General features: G+C 42.4%; 1 protein-coding gene across 3 annotated transcripts in view; it reads left to right on the top strand.

Annotated features, from left to right (window-relative positions):
* The window catches only part of Fchsd2 (FCH and double SH3 domains 2), a 223,338-nt gene extending 196,731 nt beyond the window's left edge, over nucleotides 1–26,607 (top strand). For all 3 annotated transcript variants that reach the window (XM_057778547.1, XM_057778548.1, XM_057778549.1), the window contains 8 exons: nucleotides 1,477–1,638; nucleotides 14,394–14,528; nucleotides 20,032–20,115; nucleotides 20,235–20,409; nucleotides 20,828–21,048; nucleotides 21,846–21,975; nucleotides 22,065–22,147; nucleotides 24,676–26,607. In XM_057778547.1, the coding sequence (XP_057634530.1) occupies nucleotides 1,477–1,638; nucleotides 14,394–14,528; nucleotides 20,032–20,115; nucleotides 20,235–20,409; nucleotides 20,828–21,048; nucleotides 21,846–21,975; nucleotides 22,065–22,147; nucleotides 24,676–24,759 (1,074 nt within the window). In that variant the 3' untranslated portion in view covers nucleotides 24,760–26,607. The remainder of the gene's footprint in view (nucleotides 1–1,476; nucleotides 1,639–14,393; nucleotides 14,529–20,031; nucleotides 20,116–20,234; nucleotides 20,410–20,827; nucleotides 21,049–21,845; nucleotides 21,976–22,064; nucleotides 22,148–24,675) is intronic.
* The last annotated feature ends 519 nt before the right edge of the window (nucleotides 26,608–27,126 follow it).

Here is a 27,126-nt window from a genome sequence, read left to right as displayed (position 1 = left end):
TAATCATTGCCCAGCAGTTAGTATATTTAATACTTACTAAATTGCACATTTAAAATAGTACATGTATACATGTAATAGTAATGAGAAAGATGCTGTGGCTGTTAAAGAGAGCAAGGAGGGATCTATGGGATCCCAGTGTTTCTGGCAGCTTCATGGCTGTTTAAAATCAAAAGGGCTGTTCATTAACAATCCACAGTTGCAGCCAAGTGAAAAACAAGCTTGTGCTGGAAAATGTTGATATTATTAAACATTATTATTTTAAAAAAATGTCCGTGTCTCTCAATTAATTTCAACTAAAGTTCAAGGTAAAAATATCTTCTTGGAAGAGCAGTAAATGCTTTTATGTAGGAATTCATTTTAAAAAGATTACTAAACATGTTAGGAGACTAGCTTTGAATGTCTGTGTTCCAGTGCTTTAGCTCAGTTACGTCAGAGACGTCAACAGCTAGGTGTTTACTGCCTTTCACATTATGACTGATCTGCATAGCGTGCTGTAGGAACAGAGGGAAGGCTATAATGGATGCCCATGAAGTGAGAATCATTAGAAAAACCTTCATAAAAAGGATGTTTTAACTGACCCTCAAAAGGTAGGCAGCCATCATGAAGCATGAACTATTACGTGCAAAGAACTGTTGTTGACCAGGCAGGGGTAATGTGATGTACTGGCCGAGTATGTAGTGATGTGGGGCCACAGAGGCCATGGGAAGACAGAAAAGGATATTTCAGAATGTGAAAGCTATCTTATTCCAGAGTTGGAGCTGGGGAGATGGCTCAGTGACTGAAAGTATTTACTTTGCAGAAGACCCGGGTTCAGTCTCAGCACCCACATGTCTCACAACCCTGTGTACCTAGTTCCAGGGGATCCGATGCTTTCTTCTAACTTCTTCAGGTTCCGGCACTCGTGTGGTGTATATACATATACTTAGACACACGTATATACTAAATAAATAAATGTGGGGTTTTTTCCTTAAGAATAAAACTAGGCCTAGTCCAGAGTCTCACAGCATTTTAGAACAAGGGATAACATGATTAGGGTTCATTTAGAAGGCCACTAAAGATGCTGGATTTTAAGATGTTCTAAGCCCCATTCTTCTTAACAGCAAAAGGAAGATTTTGGGACATTCTCATTTCCTCCTAGTCAGGTTCTGTTTTATGTGTCATCGTACTGTGGGTGTTGCAATGCAAAGTGCGACAGGTATGACCGAGTGATGGAACACGTGTATCACATGCACACGACCTGAGTTCAGTCTCCAACAACTCCTGATCAGTCACTCAAAAAGATATGAGTATGCTGTTTGCCATTATCAAAAAGGCCCAATTCCTATTGTTGTGTTCATGTTCTTTCTCCTTTCTGTAGATGAAAAATTAATATCTAACAATTGCTGATAAATGTCAAGTTGTTAAAAAGTTGGAAATAATTTAATCAGTGTGAAGGGAAATTGCCTTAATCTCCAACCTTATTTGTTTTGTTTTTAGATAATTAAATTGAAAGCTGAAGCCCGGCTAGACCTACTAAAGCAGATTGGGGTTTCTGTGGACACGTGGCTGAAGAGTGCCATGAACCAAGTGATGGAAGAACTGGAAAATGAGCGGTGGGCTCGCCCTCCAGCTATGACCAGCAATGGCACGCTACACTCGGTATGGTTTCTTTTCTTGGATTTCATGAACTGACTGTTACTTGCTCTGTAGCCAAGCTTGGTGAAAACTTAAAATAAAAATAGTGGAAGGTTGTTTCTGTCATTTAAACTTAATATCAGAAAGAGAAGAGGGAGAATAAAACAAGTGTGTTCGTGTTTTCTTTTGTTTTTTAATACAGTAAAGAATACTTTGCCAATAATTGGACTATTGGTGTCTATACCCCAAACCATTATTCTACATATAAGGTAAATAGCACTTTAGCTGAAAGTAATAGATGAGAAAACCTAGTGTTTCTGAAATTCTCAGAGATCTAATGAAATGCACATGAACATTTAGAGAGTTGCAAAATATCTTTTAAAATGTAGGCTCAGAGGTGGAGAAGTATCTGTCAGTAAAGTGCTTATCATACAAGCACAAGGACATGAATTCAAGCTCCAGAACCTATATAACATCGCCAGACTTGGTGGCACATGCTTGGGATTCCTGTCCTGGGAGAGTAGAAACCTGCAGATCCTAGGGCTCTCTAGCCAGCCAGTAAAGCTAGCCTAATACAAGAGACCCGGTCTCAAAAAACATGTTGGGTGGTTCCTAAGAAATAATATCCAAGGCTGACCTTTGGCCTCCACATGCACATGGACACACACGTATACTCACAGATAAAACATCTACAAGGCACAGACTGGAGAGATGGCTCAGAGGTTGAGACTGCTCTTCCAGAGGACTCAGGTTCAATTCCCAGTGCCCACATGGCAGCTTACACCTGTCTGTATAACTCCAAGATATGACACCCTCACACAGACATACATACAGGCAAAATACCAATGCACATAAAATAAAAATAAATGAATTTAAAAAAAAAAAAAAGACACTTGCAAGGCTCACAGGTTCTGTCTAAAGGGGAATTCAGTTACCAGGGCAGAACAAGAACCCAGTGCAGGAAGGACTTGACAGGCAATAACCAGCACACAACTTGTTTCTTCACAGAATTTACTGGTGTCTGCTTCTCTTCTTTGTTTCCTTTTACTGTTTGTCGTCCTCTCTGGACCATAACGGCCATGTCTTCTAGCTCTGCCCCACACAGCACAGTCGCCGTGCACACAGTAGATACTTAGTGTCTGTTGAAGGAAGAGCTGAGTGATGAGTGGAAGGACGCAGTAGTGGTAATAAAGAGCTGACTTTCTTCATGGTGCGCTAATATTTGTGTCCTTGTTACATAAACTGGCCAGTTTAAAAAAGCATTCCTGCCGGGCGGTGGTGGCGCACGCCTTTAATCCCAGCACTCAGGAGGCAGAGGCAGGTGGATCTCTGTGAGTTCAAGACCAGCCTGGTCTACAGAGCTAGTTCCAGGACAGGCTCCAAAGCCACAGAGAAACCCTGTCTCGAAAAACCAAAAATAAATAATAATAATAATAATAAAAAATATAAAAGCATTCCTGGAAGTTCTGTCACATTTTTCACATAGCACTCCAACCTTCTATAGGAATACATTTATTTATTTTAAAAAGACTGTATAGTGGTTTACAATATAAGAAAAAATAGTCTATTGAAAGTTTATTTTTATTTCATTACTAATGGCAATCTGGCCTATGGGGTTGAAACACATACACTGTGGGGTTAGAAGAGCTTGTCCTGTTGTCATTAGGGCAGAGTTTCTCCATGTCGTGGAGCATCTTCCGATTACATCTTTAAACTTCTCATCTAGCTCCGGGAGTTCTGCTCCACAGTTTATGTGATAGCAGGTTTCAGCCACCAGCTTCCTTGTACTCTGTAGTGGCCCTGCTTCCACATCAGTCAAAATGACTATGCTTGAGCCAGCACCTTTTGAGGATATAACCTCAACTCTTGCTTCCTTCCTAGACATGTTAGAGGTGAATGGGACTTGGTCTGTCTTCAGTGGTTAGCTGGGAGAACCAGCAGCCCTTTGTAGATCTTTGTGGTATGTGACGAGGTCTCTGTGTGGCAAACTTCAGGTCATTTATATCGGATTCATCAGCACACCATGTAAAAAGTCACTCCTTTCTGGATTTCTTAGGGAATATTAAGTTAACCAACTCTTAGGATCTCCTCTAACCCCAGAATTTTTGATTCTGTGACAGACTATCAGAAAAACTTCAGTACCAACTCAGGAAGAGTTTGCCCATAAAGAAATGTCATCAGAAGTAGCCCTTGATGGACTTGAATAAGAACTAAATTGAAGATGTGCTCATGAATCTGAAGGAAGAACATAAATGGGGTGCACATAGGGGCTTCTAGACACCAGCTCATCAGGAAGCAGTATTTTGCAATTTTATCTCGCTTTTCCTACCCTCTGGCCAGTTTTAAAGAGTCTGTGTAGCCCCTCCTTCAGCTTAGAGGTTATATTTTATGGACGATCTATCAGTTACATTACTAAAGGAAACCTTAAGTCATAGAATAGCTTAATGAGGCCCCAGTACTTATTTAACCTTTTTATTAAGTAACACTGAATGATTTAGAGAATCTTGTACCCCTCCAAACTGTCAGCTAGCTGACTGAGGAACACGAGGCTGAAATACACATCCTGGCCACCAAATATTTTCTTCCATTTAGATGCCAACAAAAGCATTAGTCATCTGTGGAATGTGAAGACTGTCATAACATTAACAAGGTAGCTAAAAAGTGTCTCATGGAAAGTAAGTGTTATTAAACTACATAATCTATTTGTTTTAGAGAGATAATTCTTCCTCCTGTCTCATGCTGTTATATAGAATATAGGATTGGAAGGAACAAAGAAAAGAATCCCAGAATGTGGTGACACATTTAAAAAGAGAGTTGCAGGGCGTGGAGGCATGCATCTTTGACCCCAGCACTCAGGTGACAGGTGCAGATGGATCTCCTGAGTTCAAGGCCAACCTTTAGCCTGGACACATAGTTTCAGGCCATCCAGGACTACATAATCAGACCCAGCCTGAGAGGGGGAGTGGAGGGTACAGAGAGATATTTAGTTGTTGGGTAGCCTACATATACATGCTCCACCTGAGAATGGGTACCTGCCAGGGACACTCTGAGCCACTCAACTACTCCTCCCTCCCTTCTCTTATTTCCCTGATTCTCTCACTCAAACCCACGCTCAGCTGGAAGGGCTGATTTTGCAGTGTTTTCATTCCAGTGTTGCTTGTCACTGGACAGTCTACACAATCCCTTCAGAGTCTCTGTGGTCATTCTGTGTGACATTTGCATATTCCTGGCTTTTACATGCATGGATTCAACCAACACAAATTTGAAAGTTTTAGGTATTTAAAAATTACATCTGTACTAAAAATAGAGACTGTTCTCTGATCAGTATACCCTAAGCATGTATACAATATAGCAACTATTTCTATAGCATTTACAGTCTGTTAGATATGTATAGGTTATATTTAAATACTATAGCATTTTATGTAAGGGACCTGAGTATCCATGGACTTTGGTATCTACAAGGGATCCTGGATTCAGTCCTTAGATACAAAGAAACAATTAAATTCCTTTTTTCAAGTTTAGGGTTGTTTGCTGTTGGGTCCCACAGTGGAATCTGTAGTCTTTTCTTGGAGATTGGTTTATTTTTAATTCTTTTTAGTCTCCTTTTTTCTTAGATTTTTCAGATTATAACTGACACTATCTGCATGACTTCCCTCAACAGTTGTATTAGGCAACCGACAGTCTGCTTTACTGTGCAGCCTCCCTAAGGATCTGACATTTGCAGAATTGCAGAGAAATAAATCCTGACTCCAGTCATCTTGAAGACTGCTGAGTAATCTGGTTGGAACACAAGGAGACTAATGTGCTTCATCTTACTCTCCAATCTGCCTAATAGTTCTTTTTTTTTAAAAAAAAAAAAAAAATTTATTTATTTATTATGTATACAATATTCTGTTTGTATGTCTGCCTGCAGGCCAGAAGAGGGCACCAGACCTCATTACAGATGGTTATGAGCCACCATATGGTTGCTGGGAATTGAACTCAGGACCTTCGGAAGAGCAGGCAATGCTCTTAATCTCTGAGCCATCTCTCCAGCCCTGCCTAATAGTTCTTGCAGTCCGATGGTATTTGTTTTTAAATATGAAAACTTGCTCATGGGCTTGAGCTAATCTCAATTAAAAGAAAGAATGGATTTCTATAATGAAGCAAATAGAAATTGTTGAGAATATCCTTGCAAAAAAATCTTCAATTGCTTTCATATTTATAGTACTTTAAAATGGATAGCAGTCTTTTTTATTGAACTAAGTTCTATGCTCTAAAAAGCCCACGCTTCTGGTGAAATTGGTATTTCAAATTCTAGTAAGATCAGTTTAGTTCACTGCATTAAGTGTGCCAACCCTTCTCATGAGATTCTTTGCTGCTGAGTGCATACTGTGTCTGATTTAATTTCTACAGTTGAGAGAACTTGTCTCATTTTCTAGTAGCCAACACCAAAAAGGGGCTGGCACTGAAAATTCTCGTCATTGAGAAGTGTAGCCAGCTGTCCTAGTACAGTTTTTTGAATTTCAGCATAACCATAATATGCTCCTAATCCCAATGATAGTCATATATGCAGAGGAAAGTAATTGTCACTAAGCTTGGTGACCTCAGTGATACTTGACCCATATAGTAGAAGAATACTGACTTCTGAAATTGTTCTCTGACCACTGTATGCACACATGCATACACACACACGCACACACACACACACACCTCGCTAAACACCATAATTTTAAAATGTTGATCTCATAGAAGTAGAGTTGAATGGTGTTTCTCTAAGACTGGATGGTTAGGAAACAAGGGTGATGAGCTTGGGTCAAAGGATACATTGTTGTTGGGGACTGCTTATTCATTCTCGGCTGCCCAGACCACGAAATAACCACATAGAAATTATATTATTTGCAATATTGTTTGGCCAGTAGCCTAAGCATATTGCTGGCTAGCTCTTATATTTTTGGTTAACCCATTTTTATTATTTTATATTTTGCCACGAGGCTCATGGCCTACCAGCAAGGTTCCAGCTGGCAGCTAGCGCGTCTTTCCCCTCTGGTGACTCCATGGCTTCTCTCGACTCCACCTTCTTTCTCCCAGCATTCAGTTTAGTTTTCTCTGCCTAGCTCTGTTCTGCCCTGCTATAGGCTCAAAGCAGTTTCTTTATTCATTAACCAATAAAAGCAGCACATATACAGAAGGATTTCCCACATCAATACAAAACCATCATAAGATCAGAAGCCTGAAACCCAAGAGATCTGTCGTGCCATAAAATCACTATAGGGGAGAATGGGGAGATGGTGTGGTGGTTAAAAGCGCATAGTGCTCTTCTTGAGGACCTAAGTTCAGTTCCCAGCATGCAACAGCCTGCAACCGCAGCTCTGGGGGAATCTGACACCTCTGACTTCTGGGCACATGCATTCATGTACCTATACCCCTACACACACATACATATAATTGAAATAATATAAATCTTTTTTTAAAAAATCAATATAGTTACTAATGGTGGTGTGTTTACTGTATTCTTTCCAACACTGGGAGAAATACTGCTAATGTTTATCATATTCTTGAGAAAATAGTAAGGAAAGTGGATGCTTATGTGAAAGCGTGCATGTACATCTGAAATTACTAGAATATCCAGCAAAAAAAAAAAAAAAAGAAAATGAGCTAGATAGGGTGGTACATATAGTCTGAGCTACCTGAGAGGCTCAGGGAGGAGGAGGGTTTGAAGCTATCCTGGGCAGCCAAAACAAAATAAACAAAAAGATACTGATACTTTCTTTAAGTAGTGGAGTAATACGTATCAATAATATGTCACTATTGTTAAAGTATTTATTTTGTGTATAATGAGAATTTTTAGGAAAATACTAATTCATATTTGTAAAAACTGAATGTGTTTTGGTTTGGTTTGGTTTTTCTTTCCATACAGGGTTTCTCTGTGTATCCCTTGTTGTCCTCGAACTCACCAGGCTGGCCTCAAACTCAAGAGATCCGCCTGCCTCTGCCTCCCAAGTGTTAGGATTAAAGGCATGTGCCACCACTGTCTGGCTAAACTTAATGTTTTATTCATTTGATTTCTATGCAATATAAAATTTAGCTTTTTAAAAGTGTGCTGGAGATGTAACTGTGTTGTTACAGCACTTGCCTAACATGAATGAACTCCCGGGTCCAACCCCCAGTACAACCTGAACCAAATATGGTAGCACTTAGGAGATAGAGACAAGAGAATCAGAAGGTCTAGGTCATTTTCAGCTACATAGTGAGTTTGGGACCAACCTGGGCTATATGAGAGCCTATCTCAAAAATAAAGTTGTGCTAATACTACTAAAGTTCCTGTGACACGGTTTCTTACCCATAGTCATGTCAAAGAATATTCATCTCATCTTCAAGATAAGCACTTTTCTCCCATTTTATCATCTAACTTTAAATTACCACTAAAAGAAAAGAGCGGGGCTCAAGTGCTGTGTCAGGTGGTTTGTACATCATCTGCGTAGAAGAGTTAGTTACTAAGCACAATTACTCCGAGTGTATTTACAGAGGAGCTGATGGGTTCCTTAAAGCCTGAGTGAGGAGAGGTGACATTTGACCCCAGAGGTATCTGCCTCTGCAGCCCTCAGACATCATGTCCTTACTCTGTGGATTTCTCTGTGTTTTTCTAATCTTTGTTATTTTAATTACTGTGTAGGTTTTGGTTTTTTTTTTTTTAGGTATCATTGGAGGTTTTATTTCCAGTGCCATTAGTGGTTGTGTTAAATCTTTGTGTACTGTGTTGACCAGTTGGCATTCAAATTCAGAAGCTTTATTGATATTTCAGCAGCTCTATTAAAGGTTGAAAACCATACATTCAATTGCATCTTAATGTAGACATTCTGATACATTTTAACATTTTGTGTACTAGTGAAAGTATTGGATTTACAAAAATCATATATTTATTACTTTCCCAAACTTTCCTCATTCTCTTTTGTAATCTCATTCGTTTTCTGTTCTTCAGTTAAGCACTGATCTATTTTCTGGCACATTAAGTTAGTTTGCATTTTCTGGAATTTCTATAAAGAGAATAATATCTTCTGTGTGGGACTTTGAAAACTGGTGATGATTTTGAGGATCACATATTATTACTGTATGTTAACAGTTTGTTTATTTTCATTGCTGAGCAGTGTTGCATTGTATGGCTATAGGTGTTTACTATCCTTCTACCCATTGTGGACATTCAGTTCTGGGCTATTATTTTTATTATTATTATTTATTATAATTTTATAAGTCTTGAATTTGGGTGGGATAAGTACTACCAACATATGCTTCTGACTTAGGCTATGTAGTGGGTATATATTTAGTGTTTTAAGAAACTAGTATTGGATTGGGCAGTGGTGGCGCACACCTTTAATCCCAACACTTGGAAGGCAGAGTCAGGCAGATCTCTGCGAGTTCGAGACCAGCCTGGTCTACAAGAGCTAGTTCCAGGACAGGCTCCAAAGCTACAGAGAAACCCTGTCACGGGGGAAAAAAAGGAAAAGAAAAGAAACTAAAGAAACTAGTATTGGTGAGACATGAGACAGGTCTGGTCTATAATTCAGCTACTTGCAGGCTGAGGCAGGAAGATCACAAGTTCAAGATCTGGACTCCTGAGTGAGCTCAAGGCCAGACTAGGTAACTTATTGAAACCCTGTCTCAAAATTGGAAGTTTAAAAAGCGGGAAAAGACTGGATTTCTGAGACAGGATCCCCATTTATAACCCTGACTGGCCTAGAACCCACTATGGAAACCAAGCTGACCTTGAATGTTCTTTCTCCCTCTGTTGGGTTTGCAGATACTGACACTATGCCCAGCTGGAGGCTCTTCTCCTTTTAATAGACTTTGATAATTTGGTTTGCGTTTTGTTGTTATTGTAAAACGTTTGTTCTATCCAAATTACTGACACTACTGGTATAAGTTGTTTGTGATACTCTTGACTATTCTTTATCTAGAGCATCTGTAGTTTTGTCGGTTTCCACACTTATTCCTGTATGGTTTTGTCTCCTGTTCTAGTAGAAGTTCATCAGCTAGATGGCTCTCCACAGTGAGCAAGCTTCGGGTTTCATTTGTTGGGGATTTTCCTGTTTTATTAATTTCTGCTTAGATTTTAATTATTTCCTTTCTCTGTTTAATTTGGATTTAATTTGTTCTTTTATGATTTTTTTCAGGTAGAAGCTGGGGTTATTGATACTTAGATATTTCCCCCTTTCTTTGGAGGCATTTGGTAAACATTCCTGCTACATTCTACTTTAGGTTCTTTGCATGGTTCTGCTAATGTGTTAGCATTCAGTTCAAGATACTGTCTGACTGGCTTTTCAGTGTCTTCACTGAGTGGTAACTTACTTAGAACTATGTTATTGAGTTTCCAGATTTTGGGAAGACTTTCCAGATACATTTCTGCCTTTGATTTATGCTTTAGTTATACTGTCCATCAGTAACATAATCAGTTCTTTGAAATTTACTGACCCAGGATGTGATATATAAGAATGTGCATTCTGCTGCTGTTGGGTACTGTGTTCTACAAATGCAAACCTCATCTAGTTGGGGGCATTGCCCATGTCCTCCATATTCTTACTGATGTTCTCTGAGCCCCACCCAATGTGCTATGCCTTAGGGAAACAGGAGTCATTCCCAAGCCTGTGTGAGCTCTAGAGATAATTTTCTCTAATCCTTCTAGGTGGTTCTATTCTAGCTTCAGCTACTTTATTCATACACATACACTAAGCACTACTCAGCTGAAGACTTGAGGCCTCTGCAAATTTCCTCTGCAAAGGATCTCTTTCTGCTCTCCTTGCTACTTCCGAACTCTAGCTGCTTTGGCCTTCGTGAACTCCTCAGTTCAGAGGACCACCGTCCTCAGCCTGGAAACTTTTTCTGACAGTAAGTTGAGCAAATTGTTTTCATTCCCCAGACACCACTGTCTTGTTGCTTGGTGGTCTGTGTCTTGAAAGCTTTGATATTTTTTACCATATTTTTATGTTATTACATTTATTTACTGAGAGTGGGGCATGCCTTGTTCTTCAAGTAGAGGTCAAAGGACAACTCGCAGGGGTCATCGATTCACTCCTACCACCGTGAGGGTCCCAGGGATTGATTCAGGCTTGGCGGCAAGCACCTTTACTGATGGAGCCATCTCACAGTCCCATAACCAATTTTTAAAATTGTTTCTGGCATGAAACTCAAATCTGGTCCCTCGTATCTATCTTGCTTTAAAGCAGACACTTGTATATTATCTTCTTGGGCAGTATTGGTCACTTCTCTGTCCAAGTAGAGTTGAGAGGTTCTGCTAGTCAATTTTCTGCTAGTACCTGCTTCCCCTGTATTGGGCGTCAGCAAATTCTTCATCTCTGTGTCTCTTAAAACCATCAAAAGATAATGACTTACTAAGTGCCTCTCATTTGCCAAGTAAGTGTTAAGGGTTTAATCCTTATGATAGCCCTGTGAAAAAATAGTTGTCTTCACTAGAGACCTGAGGTCACTGAAGTTTAGAAACCAAATGACATCCCTGGAGTCGCACACAGCAAGTGCATGGTATAGTCAGTATTCACATCCAGCCTGAGACTGAGGCCCTCTGCTTCCTGTCTGTGAAAACAACACAAAGCTGAAGGTGCCAAGTGCTAGAAGACAGCACTATAGGAACTCCCACCGAGCTCTTCTCACTGCCCCTGCAGGAAGAGTAAGCATTTGACGGCAGTTTAGGGAGAAAAAATGTAAGTATGGCCAAGAAGAGTTGTTTTGATTGAAGGAAGAAAGAAGTGTTGAAAGTATATTCCTTAAGATAAGATACAAAGGAAGACTGGGATTTACAAATACTGGATCAAGAAGGCAAGAGAACAATGGAGAGGATGGAGGAGGGAAAAGGAAGAAATTAGTCTTAGATGCTGCGCTTTAGAAAACTGCTGAAGTCAAGCAAAGTGTCTCAGTGGCCCCTGTTGTCTCTAAAGCCGAGGAGGCAAGAGGAATGTTTGTATCAGCCCATGCTAGCAAGATAAATGCTCTAGACTGATTCCCAATACCAAAGCACAGTATATGTTAACATTCTACACATATTTTGGAAACTTGTTCTAACCCTATTTTTATAAATGTCTGAGTATTTTGTGTAAAATAGTAAAATGTCTATAACTTTTCCTAGAGTGTGAAAGCAAGTTCTTCTGAATATATAAAATATGTTTAAAGAGCTAGAGAGATGGTGCAGGATGTTTGTCCTGCTCTTGCAGAGGACCTAGTTCCCAGCACCCTAACAGGTGGCTAGCAACCACCTGTAACTCAGGCTTCGGGGGACCTGTCCTCTGTCTGCTGCTCACACATACAAGATTAAATCTTAAAAAAAAAAATAAATAAAAGCCATGCAGTGGTAGTACACGCCTTTAATCCCAGCACTTGGGAGGCAGAATGGCTCTCATTGAGTTCAAGACCAGCCTGGTCTACAAAGAAAGTTCCAGGACAGCCAAGACTGTTACACAGAGAACCCTATCTCGAAGGGGGGCAGGGAAAAAGGAAAACTGATTGGCTATGGTAGCTTTTACCTGTAATCGGAGTACTCAAAAGGAAGAAGCAAAACTTCCAAGTTTGAGCCAGCCTAAAATATATAAATTTCAGGCCAGTCTGGGATACGTAGTGAGACTCTGTCTCCAATAAACAACCAAATGGAAACTGTGAAGCTCTACCTAGTAAAAGAGACTCCTGTGAGCTACTTCAGTCCAACCAGTGCCGTGTGACTCTGTATCTGTGACTCTGCATGCTTCTCAGGAATGGAGTTGGTGCTCATCCTTTTCTGGATGACATTTCACTTAGCTTAATTTCCTAAGTACCGTGTGCCAGCCAGCATCCCTCCCGCTGTAAGACTGAGTAACATTCCGTCATACGTGTGTGCTGTGTTTCATATTCCGTCATACGTGTGTGCTGTGTTTCATATTCCGTCATACGTGTGTGCTGTGTTTCATATTCTGTCATACGTGTGTGCTGTGTTTCATATTCCGTCATACGTGTGTGCTGTGTTTCATATTCCGTCATACGTGTGTGCTGTGTTTCATATTCCGTCATACGTGTGCGCTGTGTTTCATATTCCGTCATACGTGTGTGCTGTGTTTCATATTCCGTCATACGTGTGTGCTGTGTTTCATATTCCGTCATACGTGTGCGCTGTGTTTCATATTCCGTCATACGTGTGTGCTGTGTTTCATATTCCGTCATACGTGTGTGCTGTGTTTCATCTACCTGTCCTCCTGTCAGTGGAGCCTCGGCTGCTATGATATTGCCCCTGTGGACGTCAGTTTGCAAACATCTGTTCAAGTCTGTGCTTTCGGTTCTTTTAGGTGTGTGCCCAGGGAAATGTTTTCCACGGCAGCTTTGTGATTTACAGTCCCACAGCCAATGTACAAGTTTTCAGCTTTGTCACGTCCTCAGCAGCACGTGCTCTTTTGTCTTTTCTTGATGATAAAGACCCAAATGAACAGGAAGTAGTATTGTATTGTGGTGGCTTTTAGTTGATTGTTTTTATTGTTTTATGTTTGTCAGGGGGGTTGTGTTTTGTTTGTTTGATTGATTGTTACAGGAGTTCATGGAACTCAAACTGGCCTACACTCATGATATAGCCAAGGATAATCTTCCTGCCATTGCCTTCCGAGTCCTGAGATTATAGGTATGTGCTACCAGGTGTCACCCTGTAGCCTAGACTGGCCTCACACTCAGAGCATTCCTCCTGACTCAGCTTCCCACGTGCTGGTATTACAGACATGACCCATCGTGCCTGGCTTGCTTGTGGGAGTGGATAGGTTTCTTGGTTTGTTTTGAGACAGGGTCTCTTGCAGCCCATGCTAGCCTCAAACTTACTATGTGACCTTGAATTTCTGCTCCTCTTCCTTCTGAGTGTTGAAATTGCAAGCATGCGTCACCACCACACCTGGTTTATGGAGTGCAGAGGATGGTACCCAGGTCTAAATGCATATTAAACAAGTACTCTTATCAACTGAGCTGTGTCTCCAGCCCCTTCATTGTGATTCTGATAGTGTCTTTATCATATTTAATTCTGCTATTGGTCATGACATGAACCCTGTATTAGGTGCTATGTTTTCTAAAACAGTGTGTGAATTTGCAGTGCTACCTGCCATAGTTATAAGACTGTTTCTCCACATCGTTCCTACATGCTAACATAAGAGGACTTTGTTTTAGCTAGCATTTAACAGCAAGAAGTGAAGGGGTACTGATAAATTACTTCTTAAACACTTGAAAAAGTTTGTTTGTAACAGGGTCTCATTTAGTTCAGGACCTACTATCTTGCTAAAGCCAGCCTTTAATTCTAGCCTCCACTTCCAAAATGCTTGAATTATACCTGCTTTTACTTTATTATCGTTTATACATGCATATGTGTATATGTGTATGTGTGTGTATGTGTGTTTGTGTGTGTGCGCACAAAGGTACGATGATGTGCATATGGAGGACGATCCTTGGGAGCTAGTTCTTTCCTTCCACTATGGGATCTGCTGTTGGAACTCAGGTCGTCAAGATTTGCATGGCAAGTACTTTTTACAAAAACAGCAGCTTCCCAGCCTGACATTTTACTCTGTGTGTGTGTGTGTGTGTGTGTGTGTGTGTAACTCCAAGTGACTTGAAACTGTGGATTATAAATATTCTCTGGTCTTTATAGTATGTAAAATGCAGTTGAGGACAGTCATTTCTATGTGTGGTTGAATTGATGAATCAATATTTTGAAATAATCAGATAACAAGTGGGTTTTTTTTCCTGTTTTCTACTGTTTTCCTGAAATAAAGTAGCCAATGGCTTCTAATTTTTCCTAGCTTAATGCAGATGCTGAAAGAGAAGAAGGGGAAGAATTTGAAGACAGCATGGATGTCTTTGATGACAGCAGCTCCAGCCCTTCTGGCACTTTAAGGAATTACCCACTTACCTGCAAAGTTGTTTATTCCTATAAGGTTTGTATCACCACCCCCCCACCCCCGGATATTGGTGATAGTAAATTAGACAACTCTGAGAATTCATTAAACTCTGCTCACACTGCTGGCATAAAGCTGCCATCTGTTGATGGCAACAGGATGCGGTAGTGAAATGTTAAGACTCTGACATTGATTTTTCTGCTTAAGACCCTGTCTCTAGCCAGGCGGGGCAGTGCAGGACTTTAATCCCAGTGCTCAGAGGCAGAGGAAGCAGGCAGATCTCTGAGTTCAAGGACAGCAGGGCTACACAGAGAAATCCTGTCTCAAAAAAAACTGCCATCTCTGCTTTTCTGAGTACCCAAGCATATACTCAGTCTCTGCGAGACCCATTGTTTTGGGGGTTTTGTTTGTCTTAGGGATTTCTTGGCTTGTTTGTTTTCCTGTATCATAGGAACAGTATCTACTTTGAAGACTAAGTAACACTTACATAGCAAAGCACTGAGCATGGTACCCCACATCTCATAAACTCTTAGTGGCTAGAGTTCATGCCCTAGCTTGGCATAAACCTTTGGTTAGGATGCCCCTTCCCTCCCAGATTGAGAGCAAAAGAACAAAGAGTCTTACAAAGTAATTGTAGAAAAAAATCCAGCACAGTAGCCAGTGGCTGCAGTTCAGACTCCAGGAGCGCTCAACTCCTTCCCCTTGAACATCCTGTACTCTTCGCTCCTCTGCCAGCACTCTGTTTCCTCGAGTCTCAGCTGTCTGCTTCTCTCCCTTGGAACCCAGCTCCAAAAGCACCCTCCGCAGGACGGTGGTGGTGGCGCACACCTTTAATCCCAGCACTCAGGAGGCAGAGGCAGGCAGATCTCTCAGAGTTTGAGACCAGCCTGGTCTACAGAGTGAGTTCCAGGATTGGTTCCATAGCTACTGTCTCAAAAAACAAACAAAAAGGAAAGGAAGAAAAATAAAGGAAGGAAGGAACAAGAGAGAGAGAGAGAGAGAAGCAAGCAAGCACCTTTCTTGCAGGAGAGGGGGCTTAGCCGTTAGAAGCTCTTGTTGCCCTTACAGAGGACACAAATTTGGTTCCCAGCATCCACATAAAGCAGTTCACAACTATTGTCAGTCCAACTCCAGGCCTCTGGCCTCCAAGGGCAACTACACTTACACTCATACACATAATTAAAATAAAATAAATCTTTTTTAAAATGTCTTTCCTGTAAGAAAAAAAAGTACCTACTTGGGTGATCCTAACAGCCTAGTCAGACCCATTACCTCATTCATTTACTCTGAACAGTCATGCATTGCTTAACAGTAGGAATACATTTTGAAGAATGCAACATTAAAGTGATGTCAGTATCTAGCAAACATAGAGTTCCATAGCCTGATAGGAGAGCTTACTGCTCACTGAGCTGTGTGTTCTATGTCTTATGGCTCATCAGGCCATAATGAACAAAGCACATGAGAAGTACAGGGCTGCTGCCAGCTAGCATGCTGCTTTACCGTGACTTCTGTGTGAGAGAGAGAGAGAGTCTCATGGAACCCAGGTTAGCCTCAGACTCATTTGTAGCTGAGGATCATCTTAAACCTCCCAAGTGTTGGGATTTCAGGTGTGCACTTCCAGGCTCAGCTCTATGGTAAAGTTGTTTTAAGTAGAAGAAATATATCCTAATACAGTGCTCAGCAGGTGTGAGAATGCCAGCACTCAGGAGGTTAAAGCAGGATGACAGAAAGATCAAAACTAGCCTGACCTGCACAGGGAGTTCCAGGCCAGTCTAAGTCAAAAGATAAACAAAACATGAAAGTAAAGCAAGAAATAGTAGATTCGTTGACATTGCCGTACCATATTATCAAGTGTTGCGTAAATTCCGTATGTCTGGCAGCACGGGTTTGTTCATATAAATAATCACTGCCACAGACAGTGAACAGTGTGTTGCGCCGTGTTGTGTCGTGATGGCTACAACATCAGTAGGTGATGAAGTTTTCATCTCCACTATAATTTTCTTTTTGAGATAGGATCTCACTCTGTAGCCTATGTAGAAGATACCTTCAGACTTGGGGCAGCCCTCCTGCTCCACCTACCAAGTTCTGGGGTTACAGACAAGAAATACTACCTACCGTGCCTGACTTTTATTGTATGTTGTGTGGTCCATTGTTGACCATAACCTAATGAAACACGTAATTGGGCATCTGTGACTAACTAAACTTTATCATATCTGTTTTCCTATTTCTTTGGCGCCCCACTGAAGAACCACAGAAACGGAACCTTTGTGTTCCTTATCTGTGTGTGTTCAGCACCTGTGACAATCCTGGGCACAGAATGTAATTGTAGAATGAGTGAGTGAATGATACAAGGAAGACATGAGCAAATGAGTCCCTGGCCCCACTGTGGTAAGACAGTAGATCTGCCACAGATGACAGATGACAGAGAAAAACTTTCTGACTGTTGTGCGCCGATACCCCACCTCCACCCCATGCGCTGAGTGTTGGCTACATCTACTGCTCAATACCAGTAATTCCTGGACTTTTCTGAGTTTGTCATCCATTCATTAAATTTAAACACATAGCCGGGCGGTGGTGGCGCACGCCTTTAATCCCAGCACTCGGGAGGCAGAGGCAGGCGGATCTTTGTGAGTTCGAGACCAGCCTGGTCTACAAGAGCTAGTTCCAGGACAGACTCTAAAAACCACAGAGAAACCCTGTCTCCAAAAACCAAATAAATAAATAAATAAATAAATAAATAAATTTAAACACATAATTCTTTTTCCTAAAAGGGTTAGGCCTTTTGCCAGTCTAACTTGCCAGTTTTGATAATCATCTGATTTAAAGTCCTCTTCTGAGATACTTGGAAAGGTCTTCCAAGGTATAGAGCTAAAGCTCTATTTCCTGATGTTACTTCTTGTTATGTTTCCTTGCAAGTTCCAGAAATAGGAATTGTGATACTTAAATGGAGACTCCTAAGTCCCGATTGATTTCAGACAGCTTACATTCTTCCCCATCTCTTCTGCTGGCATACCCGGTCACCCCTGGTAAACCAGAGTAGGAATCAGAGGTTTAGCCTAGTAGTAGCGTACTTCATTAACATGTAAGACTCCGGGTTCAAATTCCAACCATGGCCCTGTGCTTGATCCCCAGAATCCATGTAATAGAAAAAGACATACATGTAGGCAAAACTCACATAAATTTTTTAAAAAATATGGCATGTGACGGTGCACATCTTTAACGCTGGAACTCTGGAGGCAGAGGCAAGCAGATCTTTGTGAGTTCCAGGGCAACCAGAGCTACATAGTAAGATTATATCTCAAAAATAGACAAACAAACCTTACTATAAATGTCAAATACAAATGAAGAATACCAGAATCTCTATATTCTTCAGCTTTTCTACAATAAATATGCATGACTTTTAAAACCAGGAAAGCAAAATACAGGAAATTTAAAGATTAGATGGGAATGGATTTCTGACTTACTGAATATTCAGACTTAAAAGACACAGGATTAGGACTGTTTATTTAGTAGCTATTTACTAATTTCTTGCTATCTGTAGTTGGAATGAGAGAAGAAATAGCCCACTTTAGTCATTTAGTAGGAAACCACAGGAATGACCAGCTTAGTTTGAGTGCTGTGCATGGACGTTGCGAAGGTCTCACAGAAGTAAAAGGGAGGAAGCAAGTAGCTCACAGTGGCTGTTCTGGAAGAACGCTCACTGCACCACAAATCACAAGTAGTAGAAAGAACTGCTTTTACTTGCTTGTTCCTAATCCCTTCACACCTTTAATCCCAGCACTTGGGAGACAGAAGCAGGCAGATCTCTTGAGTTCAAGGCCAGCCTGGTCTACAAAGTGAGTTCCAGGACAGCCGGAGCTAAACAGAGAAACCCTGTCTGTTGAAATACCTGCGGCAGGGCTGCGTCCCCAGCACCCAGCCGCCCGCATGGCTAGCTTATGCCCCGAAATAATTACACGGAAACTGTATTTTTTTAATCACTGCCTGGCCCATTAGTTTTAGCCTCTTATTGGCTAACTCTTACATATTGATCTAACCCATTTTTAATATTTTGTATTAGCACGTTGGGTGCCACTCTGTAGTAATAAGAGCGGCAGGGCTGCGTCCCTAGCACCCGGCTGCCCACATGGCTTAGCTTATGCCCCGAAATAATTACACGGAAACTGTATTCTTTTAATCACTGCCTGGCCCATTAGTTTTAGCCTCTTATTGGCTAACTCTTACATATTGATCTAACCCATTTTTAATATTTTGTGTAGCACCATGAGCTAGCTTACCAGAAAAAATCTTAACCTGCGTCTGTCTGGAATGGGAAAATCATGGCGACTCACTCACTCGGCTTCTTTCTCCCAGCATTCTGTCTGTTTACTCCACCCACCTAAGGGCTGGCCTATAAATGGGCCAAGGCAGTTTCTTTATTAAATAAAAGTAACTCCTCCATCACCTGTCTTGGAGGGGGAAAGAAAATCTTAAGTCCTTTTTCTGTGTCAGGAAGCAATGGCATCATCCATAGTCTGGGTTTTGACGAGATGGGAAAGGTGTCTCAGGAAGCAAATCACTTTCAACAGTAGTTGTGGTGCAGCATACCACGCAGTAAGTGGATGCAGGAGGATCGCAAATTCAAGGTCTTCAAGGTCATCCTCGGCTACATAGCAAGATTGAGTGAGGTCAGCGTGGGTTACGTGAGATCCTAAATCCCCCCCTCTATTTGTTTGTATAATTTGGAGATATTTTATACTTGAGATTTGAAGGACAATAAAGCCTTGTGTGATAGTGGACTTGGGGAAAGCTTTGAAGGCTTTTTACTGGAGAACTAGAAGACACATGTCACATGTGACAGACAAGACTCTTCAGGAGGCCTTGGTGGAGGCTCGTTCCTTTCTTGGTGGAGTTCCCTCTGGAGCATCTGAGTTTCCTCTGGGTTCTGTGTCTCAAAAGCAGATGTGGTGGTGGGTGCCAGCTGAGACAGTAAAGCTACTAGAGCTATGGAGAAACATCCATCTGGAGAAAACCCACCTCAGTCATTGGCTTGCTCATAACTTTCCTCTTTGATTGCAGAGGAGCCCTCGGCACTGCGCGAGCCACACCGCAATCCATGTACATGGTGTCTGCGTTTTCACTCCATGCACTTCCATCCGAGTGCCTTCTCTGTTACTGTGCCTCCCAGGTCATCTTGGTTCTGTGCTTATTCTTGCCATTGGCCACCATTCTTCAGAGAATGGCACAGCTGACGTTTGGAATAAATGGAGGCGTTATGCTGAATAACTCATGGCAGATAAGCACAGCAGATACGCGGGCTGGAAGCTCCCAGCTCTGCCCTCTGCTCACTGAACCTGAACCTCTCGAGGAGCCAGTTTCTGTTGCTGTTTTATTTTGTTCAGTTTTCTGAAGTAAAACTTCACCTCATGACAGTTTTACAACACTGAAGTTCTGTTTCTCAAAATCATTTCAATGTTTTGATCCCTGGCTTTTGTTATGACCGGCTCACATCGGCTCCTTATCTAACCTTTTTGATTTTGTTCATGGCCATCCTACATTGCAGGCTTCTCAACCAGATGAGTTGACCATTGAGGAACATGAGGTGTTAGAAGTGATTGAAGATGGAGATATGGAAGACTGGGTAAAGGTATATTCCTTTGCTCATATCACCCCTTCTTGTGATGTCTTAGGCATTGATTGTGTGGTTCCTGGTGTACTCTGTCAAGATTGTGTGTACAAGCTTGGTTTTCCCTGTCTTTTACCCAGGCTCGAAATAAAGTTGGACAAGTGGGTTATGTTCCAGAAAAGTACCTACAGTTTCCCACCTCAAACAGCCTGCTGAGCATGCTGCAGTCTCTGGCCGCTTTGGACAGTCGGTCACACACGTCCAGCAATTCCACAGAAGCAGAACTCGGTTCAGGCCTCAATGGAGATGCTAGTGGTAAAGACTAAAATGGACCCTCGGTCTGGTCACAGCCCTGACCTAACTAGTACCTGAAAGTCACTAAAACCTTTAGTATTTAAAAGCATTTTATGTTGTATGTCTTCCTATATTTGATAGCACTAGTCCTGTTCAGGAGAAGCATAAAGTTACTCTCAGTGAGTAAAAACTTAAAACTTAATTTTGTCTTGTATGATGCTCACTAGTTGTCCTGGAGCAAAAGGGTGGTTGTGAAATCAGTCCTGCTGGCTAGAATGGTGTGTGTACACTGTTACCCTAGGAGTTGGGAGTTTGAAGCAGAAGGATTGTTGCAAGCTTGAGACCAACCTAGGCTACAGAAAAGACCTTGTCTTAAAGTTAAGGACAAAAGCAATGCATTTGTCTGTTCTCATCAGTTTTGTCTTTCTCTTGCTTCCAGTCTGTTTTGTGAAAGCACTTTATGATTATGAGGGCCAGACAGATGACGAGCTGTCCTTTTCTGAGGGAGCAATTATCCGTATCTTGAACAAAGAAAACCAAGATGACGATGGCTTCTGGGAAGGGGAATTCAGTGGGCGAATTGGCGTATTCCCATCGGTGCTAGTGGAGGAACTCTCAGCCTCAGAGAGTGGTGACGCTCCATGGACAAGAGAGACTCAGGTACGTGAGAGGGAAAAGACAGATAAGCTTCTCCTTCCTTCTATCCCTTAATAGCCAGGTGTCTGCACAGCTGAATTTGGAAAACTAGAGACTTGTTAGGACTTTGTAGAAAATGACCATCTTACATTCTATTCTCTTTCCCAACTTGTTTTCTCTGAATTCATTAAAATACTGAATTTCATATGACATTTAAGAGATTTTACTGGAGAGAAAGAAGCCAGGGAGGGGATATATTGTCTTTGGCTAGCTTCTGCAGTATGGCCTTTAGCTGGCCCTGCTACCTCACTAGAACCTTGCCTTTCCCAGGTTCTGCCAGAGCTGGGGGGTGGGGGTCAGTTTCCCTCACCACAACTAAGTGTTGTTTTACGGGAAATTGTCGGCTTGATTTGTCCTCTCTAGAGATCTGTTCCAGCAGGCCTGGCAGATGGGAGGGTAAAGTGTGTGATTAGTCGGTAAGGAGAAGACCTAGGGAAGTCAGAAACTCAACCAGTGATTTTATCTTCACACGTTTGTCCCCCATTTTGTTCTTCACAGGTTTAGCTGAATTGCCCAGTAGAATGTTCCCATTGGCTTAGTAACTGTTTAAGAAATAACAATGAACTTTGAGAAGGAAGTGTTAAGTGCAATATGAAGTTGAAGCTTCAGAGTTTATTTCAGGCCCATTTGCTTCTGTGAGACTGACAAGTGTTAACAGTTAGAACTTAGCTGTGGAGGAAGGGGAGGCATGCTGAGCAGCAAAGCAGCCAAGCACTCCTTCCTGACGACAGCGTCTCATAACTCTGTCTCCTTTGCTGCAGATCTCTCCATCCCCAAAGCCGCACACATCCCTGCCTCCACTGCCGCTGTATGACCAGCCTCCCAGCAGCCCTTATCCCAGTCCAGATAAGAGGAGCTCCCAGTTCTTCCCCCGGTCTCCTTCAGCCAGTGGTAAGTGTCCTGCACACGCCTCAGCGCTCCCATCTGTCACACTAGCATCTTTACTGTGCAGTCATCAACTCTTGGGTTCTCTCCCTCAGAAAACAGCCTTCATGCTGAATCACCAGGGTTCTCACAAGCCTCAAGGCAGACTCCTGACACCTCATATGGCAAGCTGCGGCCTGTAAGTCTCCTATTTTAAAGAATCATAGATTGCTTAGTTCTTTCTAATTGAAAGTGAGAAATCATTTGTCCCCCGTGGTCCCTCTTGCTGATCTGCCATGCAGTAGCTGGGGAAGCAAGGGACTGTTGGAAAGAAAGGCTTCAAAGTGAGCTGCGGGTGGCGACTTTAATCCCAGCACCAGAAGGCAAAGGCAGGCAGGTCTCTGAGGTCTAGGCTAATCTGGTCTATAGAGCAAATTCCAGGCCAATTCTATCTTTTTAAAAAAAAGAGGGAGGTGTTAGAGATTTCGCTTACCAGTTAAGAGCACTTACTGCTACTGCAGAGGGTCTCAGTTTGGTTCCCAGCAGCAACATACAATAGTGGCTCACAACTGTCTGCAACTCCAGTTCCAGAGAGTCCAGTGCCCTTTCCTGGCCTTCTCAGTCACCAGGGCAGGGATTCACATGGTACACATAAAGAAAAAAATCATTTTTCTTGAAGGGAGGAAGGCTATAAAATAACTGATCTAGTGTACATTGGAACTTTCCAACTGAGTCAGGGAAGATCAAAGAGGGTAGCTGTGCCGTGCTCAAATACAAACTTAATACAGTTGTAAAGTGAAGCAGTTCCTTAGCATACATTTTTTTTTTTTTTTTTTTTTTTTTTTTGGTTTTTCGAGACAGGGTTTCTCTGTGGCTTTGGAGCCTTAGCATACATTATTAAGAACCCATTTTTCAGCTGGGCTGTAGTGGCACACACCCTTAGTTCAAGTAGAGGGGCAGATAGAAGAGATCTGGGTTCAATACCCAGCACCACTGTGACAACCCATAGCCATCTGTGACTCCAGTTCTGGGGTCCAGTGCCCTGTTCTAGCCTTCAGGGATACTGCATATACATAGCAGGCAGACAAAACAGGTAAACACATTACAGTATATTTTTTTAAAGAACCTATTTCTCTGTGTTTTATTTTTTGAAGGACATTGAAATAAGAACTTAGGATCTGAAGGACATGCTCTGACACGGAGTTATCTCTGCAGTTAGTGGTCTGTTCTAGGACCCACTGCACTCCCAGGCCACAGCCTGAAAACGTGAAGGCTAGAGGAGGCAGTTTTATTTTATCTGAATTTGATGCCTTGATCCCCTTGATCCATTGTTGGAGTCATGGCCTCTAGTCTAGGTCTCTGTTATGGGAAGGCACTGAGGTGATGAGCAGCGCCTGTTTTGGTTTCTTACACATTTTTAAAACCTTGCTACTAGCTGGGCATGGTGGCACGTGCCTGTGATTCCCAGAACTTGGGAAGCTGAGGTAGGAAGATCATGATTTCAAATCCAGCCTGGGCTATATCATCACAAGCCCTTGCCTCAAAAAGACTAGGAGGCTGGAGCCGAGTGGCAGCAAGGCTGACAGGTGAGGGGAATGAAGTGAAGACTTGCTGTCCATCTCTGTAGATTCCCTTCATGGTTCTGTTGAAGTCATTAAACTCACTCTTCCCAAGTGACCATAAAAACCATTTCCATGCCAACAACCCCCATATTCATGTCTCTCTCCTGAGCTTTGGCTTCAGGGATCACAGCTTAGATGCCCCAGCCCCACAAACTCAGCAAAATGGAATTAAATCTCTTCCCTTCTGGACATGTTCCTTCTCTGAGATCTTGCCTGTGTAGGTGAGTGGGACCCACACCCTCCTCCAAGTCTTGGAGTCATTCCTGCTGCCTTATTGGTCCCAGCCTCCTACCCCTCACCACAGACACTTACCAGAGTAAACCAGCAGGGTTTCCTCTCAGAACCCTCCACTGCTCTGAACTGTTCAGTTGACGCCATCACTCATCCAGATGACCAGGACATCAAAGTCACATTCAAAGTACTCGTGCTCACCTACAGTCTCTTCTCGCGCTGTTGAATAATGTTTTCCCGCCCAGACCTGACACTCCTTAGAACCAACCCAAACCTCTACCTCCAAATAAAGCCCAAGTTCTTGTTTCTGTTCTATTGAACCCAGGGCCTTCAGCCTGCTAAACAAGCGCTCTACCAGTAGGGCTACATTCTCAGCCCTGTGTTTTTTGTTTGATTTGAGACAAAAATCTCATGGTATAGCTCAGGCTGGCCCCTGGCTTTGTGCAATTCTGCCTCTGCCTATGTCTCCCGCCTCCCTCCCTGTGGCTCTCCTCAGAGACATAGTGAGCAATCCCATTCCCTGCATCATGTCTTCTTTTTTGTTTTGTTTTTTTGTTGGGTGTGTGTGTCTGTGTGTGTTTGTGTGTGTCTGTCTGTTTATCTCTCTGTCTTCTTTTTGCCACCTCTAGGCCTTTGCTTTAGAGAAGGGTTTTAGGAGTACAGCAACACATATGTCTTGGGACATCAAGCAATCTGATGTGACATTTCATGCAGAATGGGGCCTGCTTTTCAGGGTAGGGAACCCAGGGGAAGCTGGGAGCATTTCCCAGCTAGTCAGGTGTCAGAGTCTATGAAGAGGAGCATTGCAGCTCTCCATGTGCCAGGTTCTGAGTCAGGAAGCTGAACGACAATCCTGCAATTGTCTCCTGCTCAGGTTCGGGCGGCACCCCCACCACCCACACAGAACCCCCGACGGCCAGCTGAGAAAATGGAGGATGTGGAGATCACTCTGGTGTGACAGTGGGTGTGGACATCACACTGGTGTGACATTGGGTTTACCTTCTGTTACTGCTACAATCAAGGCCAGGCTTGGAGTTTGGCCAGTCGTTTTTAGGCACCTTTGCATGATGAAGACTCTTGATCAGAGCAAAGCCACGGAGGACTCTGTGACTGGTTGGCCTGATTGTGCCTTTTTTGTTGTCATTTTCTATGTCGTCTCTCCTGCCATAGCACAAACCATAGCGGGTCCTAGATGCAGAGGGGAGCAGCTCTCATGCCTTATGGTGGCCCATTTTTATATGAGACTCCAGGCCAGACCCAGAATCACTGCTCATGTGCACTTGTACAGTATATTACTGTAGTCACAAGGCTGTGGCAAAGATCTCATCTGTCTTCAAGTGGACTCTGCTCTTCTGATTAAGTATTAATCAGATTATGTTGACTATATAAGGAAACAAGAAGGATCCAGGAGAGGCTGGCTCCTCCCTGAGGTTCATACTGAAAATGCAACCCTACTGGGAAGAAAGTGAACTGCCTGCGCTTAGCGCCAGTCGCATTAACGCACATCTCTTCACAACTAACAGACTAAAAGAACAGTGTCCTTTGTGTTAACATTTATGCCATTTGTTTAGTGTTAGTGGGCTGACCTGGAGGGGCTGGAGCCACATCCTGCCCATCACACAGAAGAAGGGGTAGAAGGGAGGCTATGGCGAGAGCAGAAGTGGAGCTTCCAGATCTGAGATGAGCCACGTTAATGTTCTTTTTGTCTTTGGGTATTTTCCCTCTTGGTTTTTATAGTGTATACACTTCTGACCAGTATCCTTTGAACCCAAGTGTCTGGCTGCATTGAGGACACAGGTCTACACTGCGCAGCTTCTCTATGGGGAAGGCCCTTATATTATTTTATTCCCAAGCCAGACATTTGGCTGTGATTGGTGCAGATCAGCTGTCACCTGCAGAAAGTGCGGCCTCAGGTCCCACTGCCCTGGTCTTTGTCTGGGGTGAAGAACCTGTGGGCCCTGGAAGAAACCTGTTTCCTGTGGAAAGGAAAGGACTGCACACCTGTACAGGTGAAACCAAGGAGACCAGACCTGCAGGTCACGGGAGAGCCACCTGGTGTTCCCTATGGCCGCAGCGGCAGGGCCCTGAAGGGCTGCCCCCAATGTGGACTGTAGGTCTTCTTGACCTAGGAAACAAAGTGATGTTTGCCAATTCCCTTTTACCTTGGTTAGGAAATGAAATTCACAGATTTAAAGGTTGTATGATGTTTTGAAATTTCCATCCCTCCTGAGAATCTCTAAAAACTTGAAATGCTCACATGTCCCCGTGGGATCTTTGACTGATATCAGAGCTGAAGGGATTTCCAGTCGTTTGATCACTTTAGCAATGATGCTCTAATGACTCTTCTCCATAAATCTGCATTTTTGTTTTTTGGATTTCTTTATCTGTTGATCTATTTGAGGTCTTTTTATGTTTATCAAACTTATTATTAAGTTTAAAAAATTAAAAGGGTGTTTTAAGATTTTCAAATTTGCTGATCTTTAAAGTGCTTATACTAGAGCAGTTCCTGCCACCCAGTCTTGTATTCTTTAGCTAACCAAGTTGTCCTTGGATTTGAGTTTCCCATAACCTCGGAGTTATTTGAACTCTTTTGTTATATTTTAAATTTTTTTTGGAAGAGCTGCTAATTTTATTTTAAGGACAACGCTGAAAAATATGCCTTCTTTTTAAAAAAATAACGCTTCTCTCCAGGCTGAGTAGCGGCATCACCATGCACAGGTCAGGGCTCAAAGGAAGCCTCCGTGCAGATGCGCTTTCTTTACAGTGGCTGTAAAAAGTTTGTATTTATTATGTATAAAATGTTGAATAATAAAAAACAGAATTAAGTTTTCCAAGTGTTCTGATTAAAAAACAAGAGTTGATTAAACAGAGAGTGGAGAGGGGGAAATGCTTCTTACCGAGACCCTGTGCGGGGAACAGGGAGTGAGTCCACCCGGGCAACAAGATCCTAATGCTGTTCTTTTCCAGCAAAGACAGGGTAACTCTTAGACATGCTGGTGATCTAGTTACAAGATGAGTCCCCCTGGCTTCCAAACAACCACAAGCCAAGGACTAGAACCCAGCCCAGGTATGGAGGAAATCACAATTATGTGTGATATGTATGTGAGTGCAGGACAGTTTTGGGATGGTTTTCTCTCCGCCCTGCAGAAGCAGTCTGTGTACTGCACCACCTCCTACAGAAGTAAGTGCTCTTCCCTCTCAGCTGCCTCACCAGCCATATTTTGTCATGGCTGCATCCTAGTCACTTGTTTGACTGTGTAACAATTTAATCATTCCTTTAGTGAAGGGCATTTAAGTTATATCAAGCTGCTTGATTCTAGGAAAT

The sequence above is a fragment of the Chionomys nivalis genome, chromosome 8 (genome assembly GCF_950005125.1).
Source record: "Chionomys nivalis chromosome 8, mChiNiv1.1, whole genome shotgun sequence".
NCBI lineage: Eukaryota > Metazoa > Chordata > Mammalia > Rodentia > Cricetidae > Chionomys > Chionomys nivalis.
Note: the sequence above shows the minus strand (reverse complement) of the source record. Positions and strands in the feature narration are given on the sequence as shown.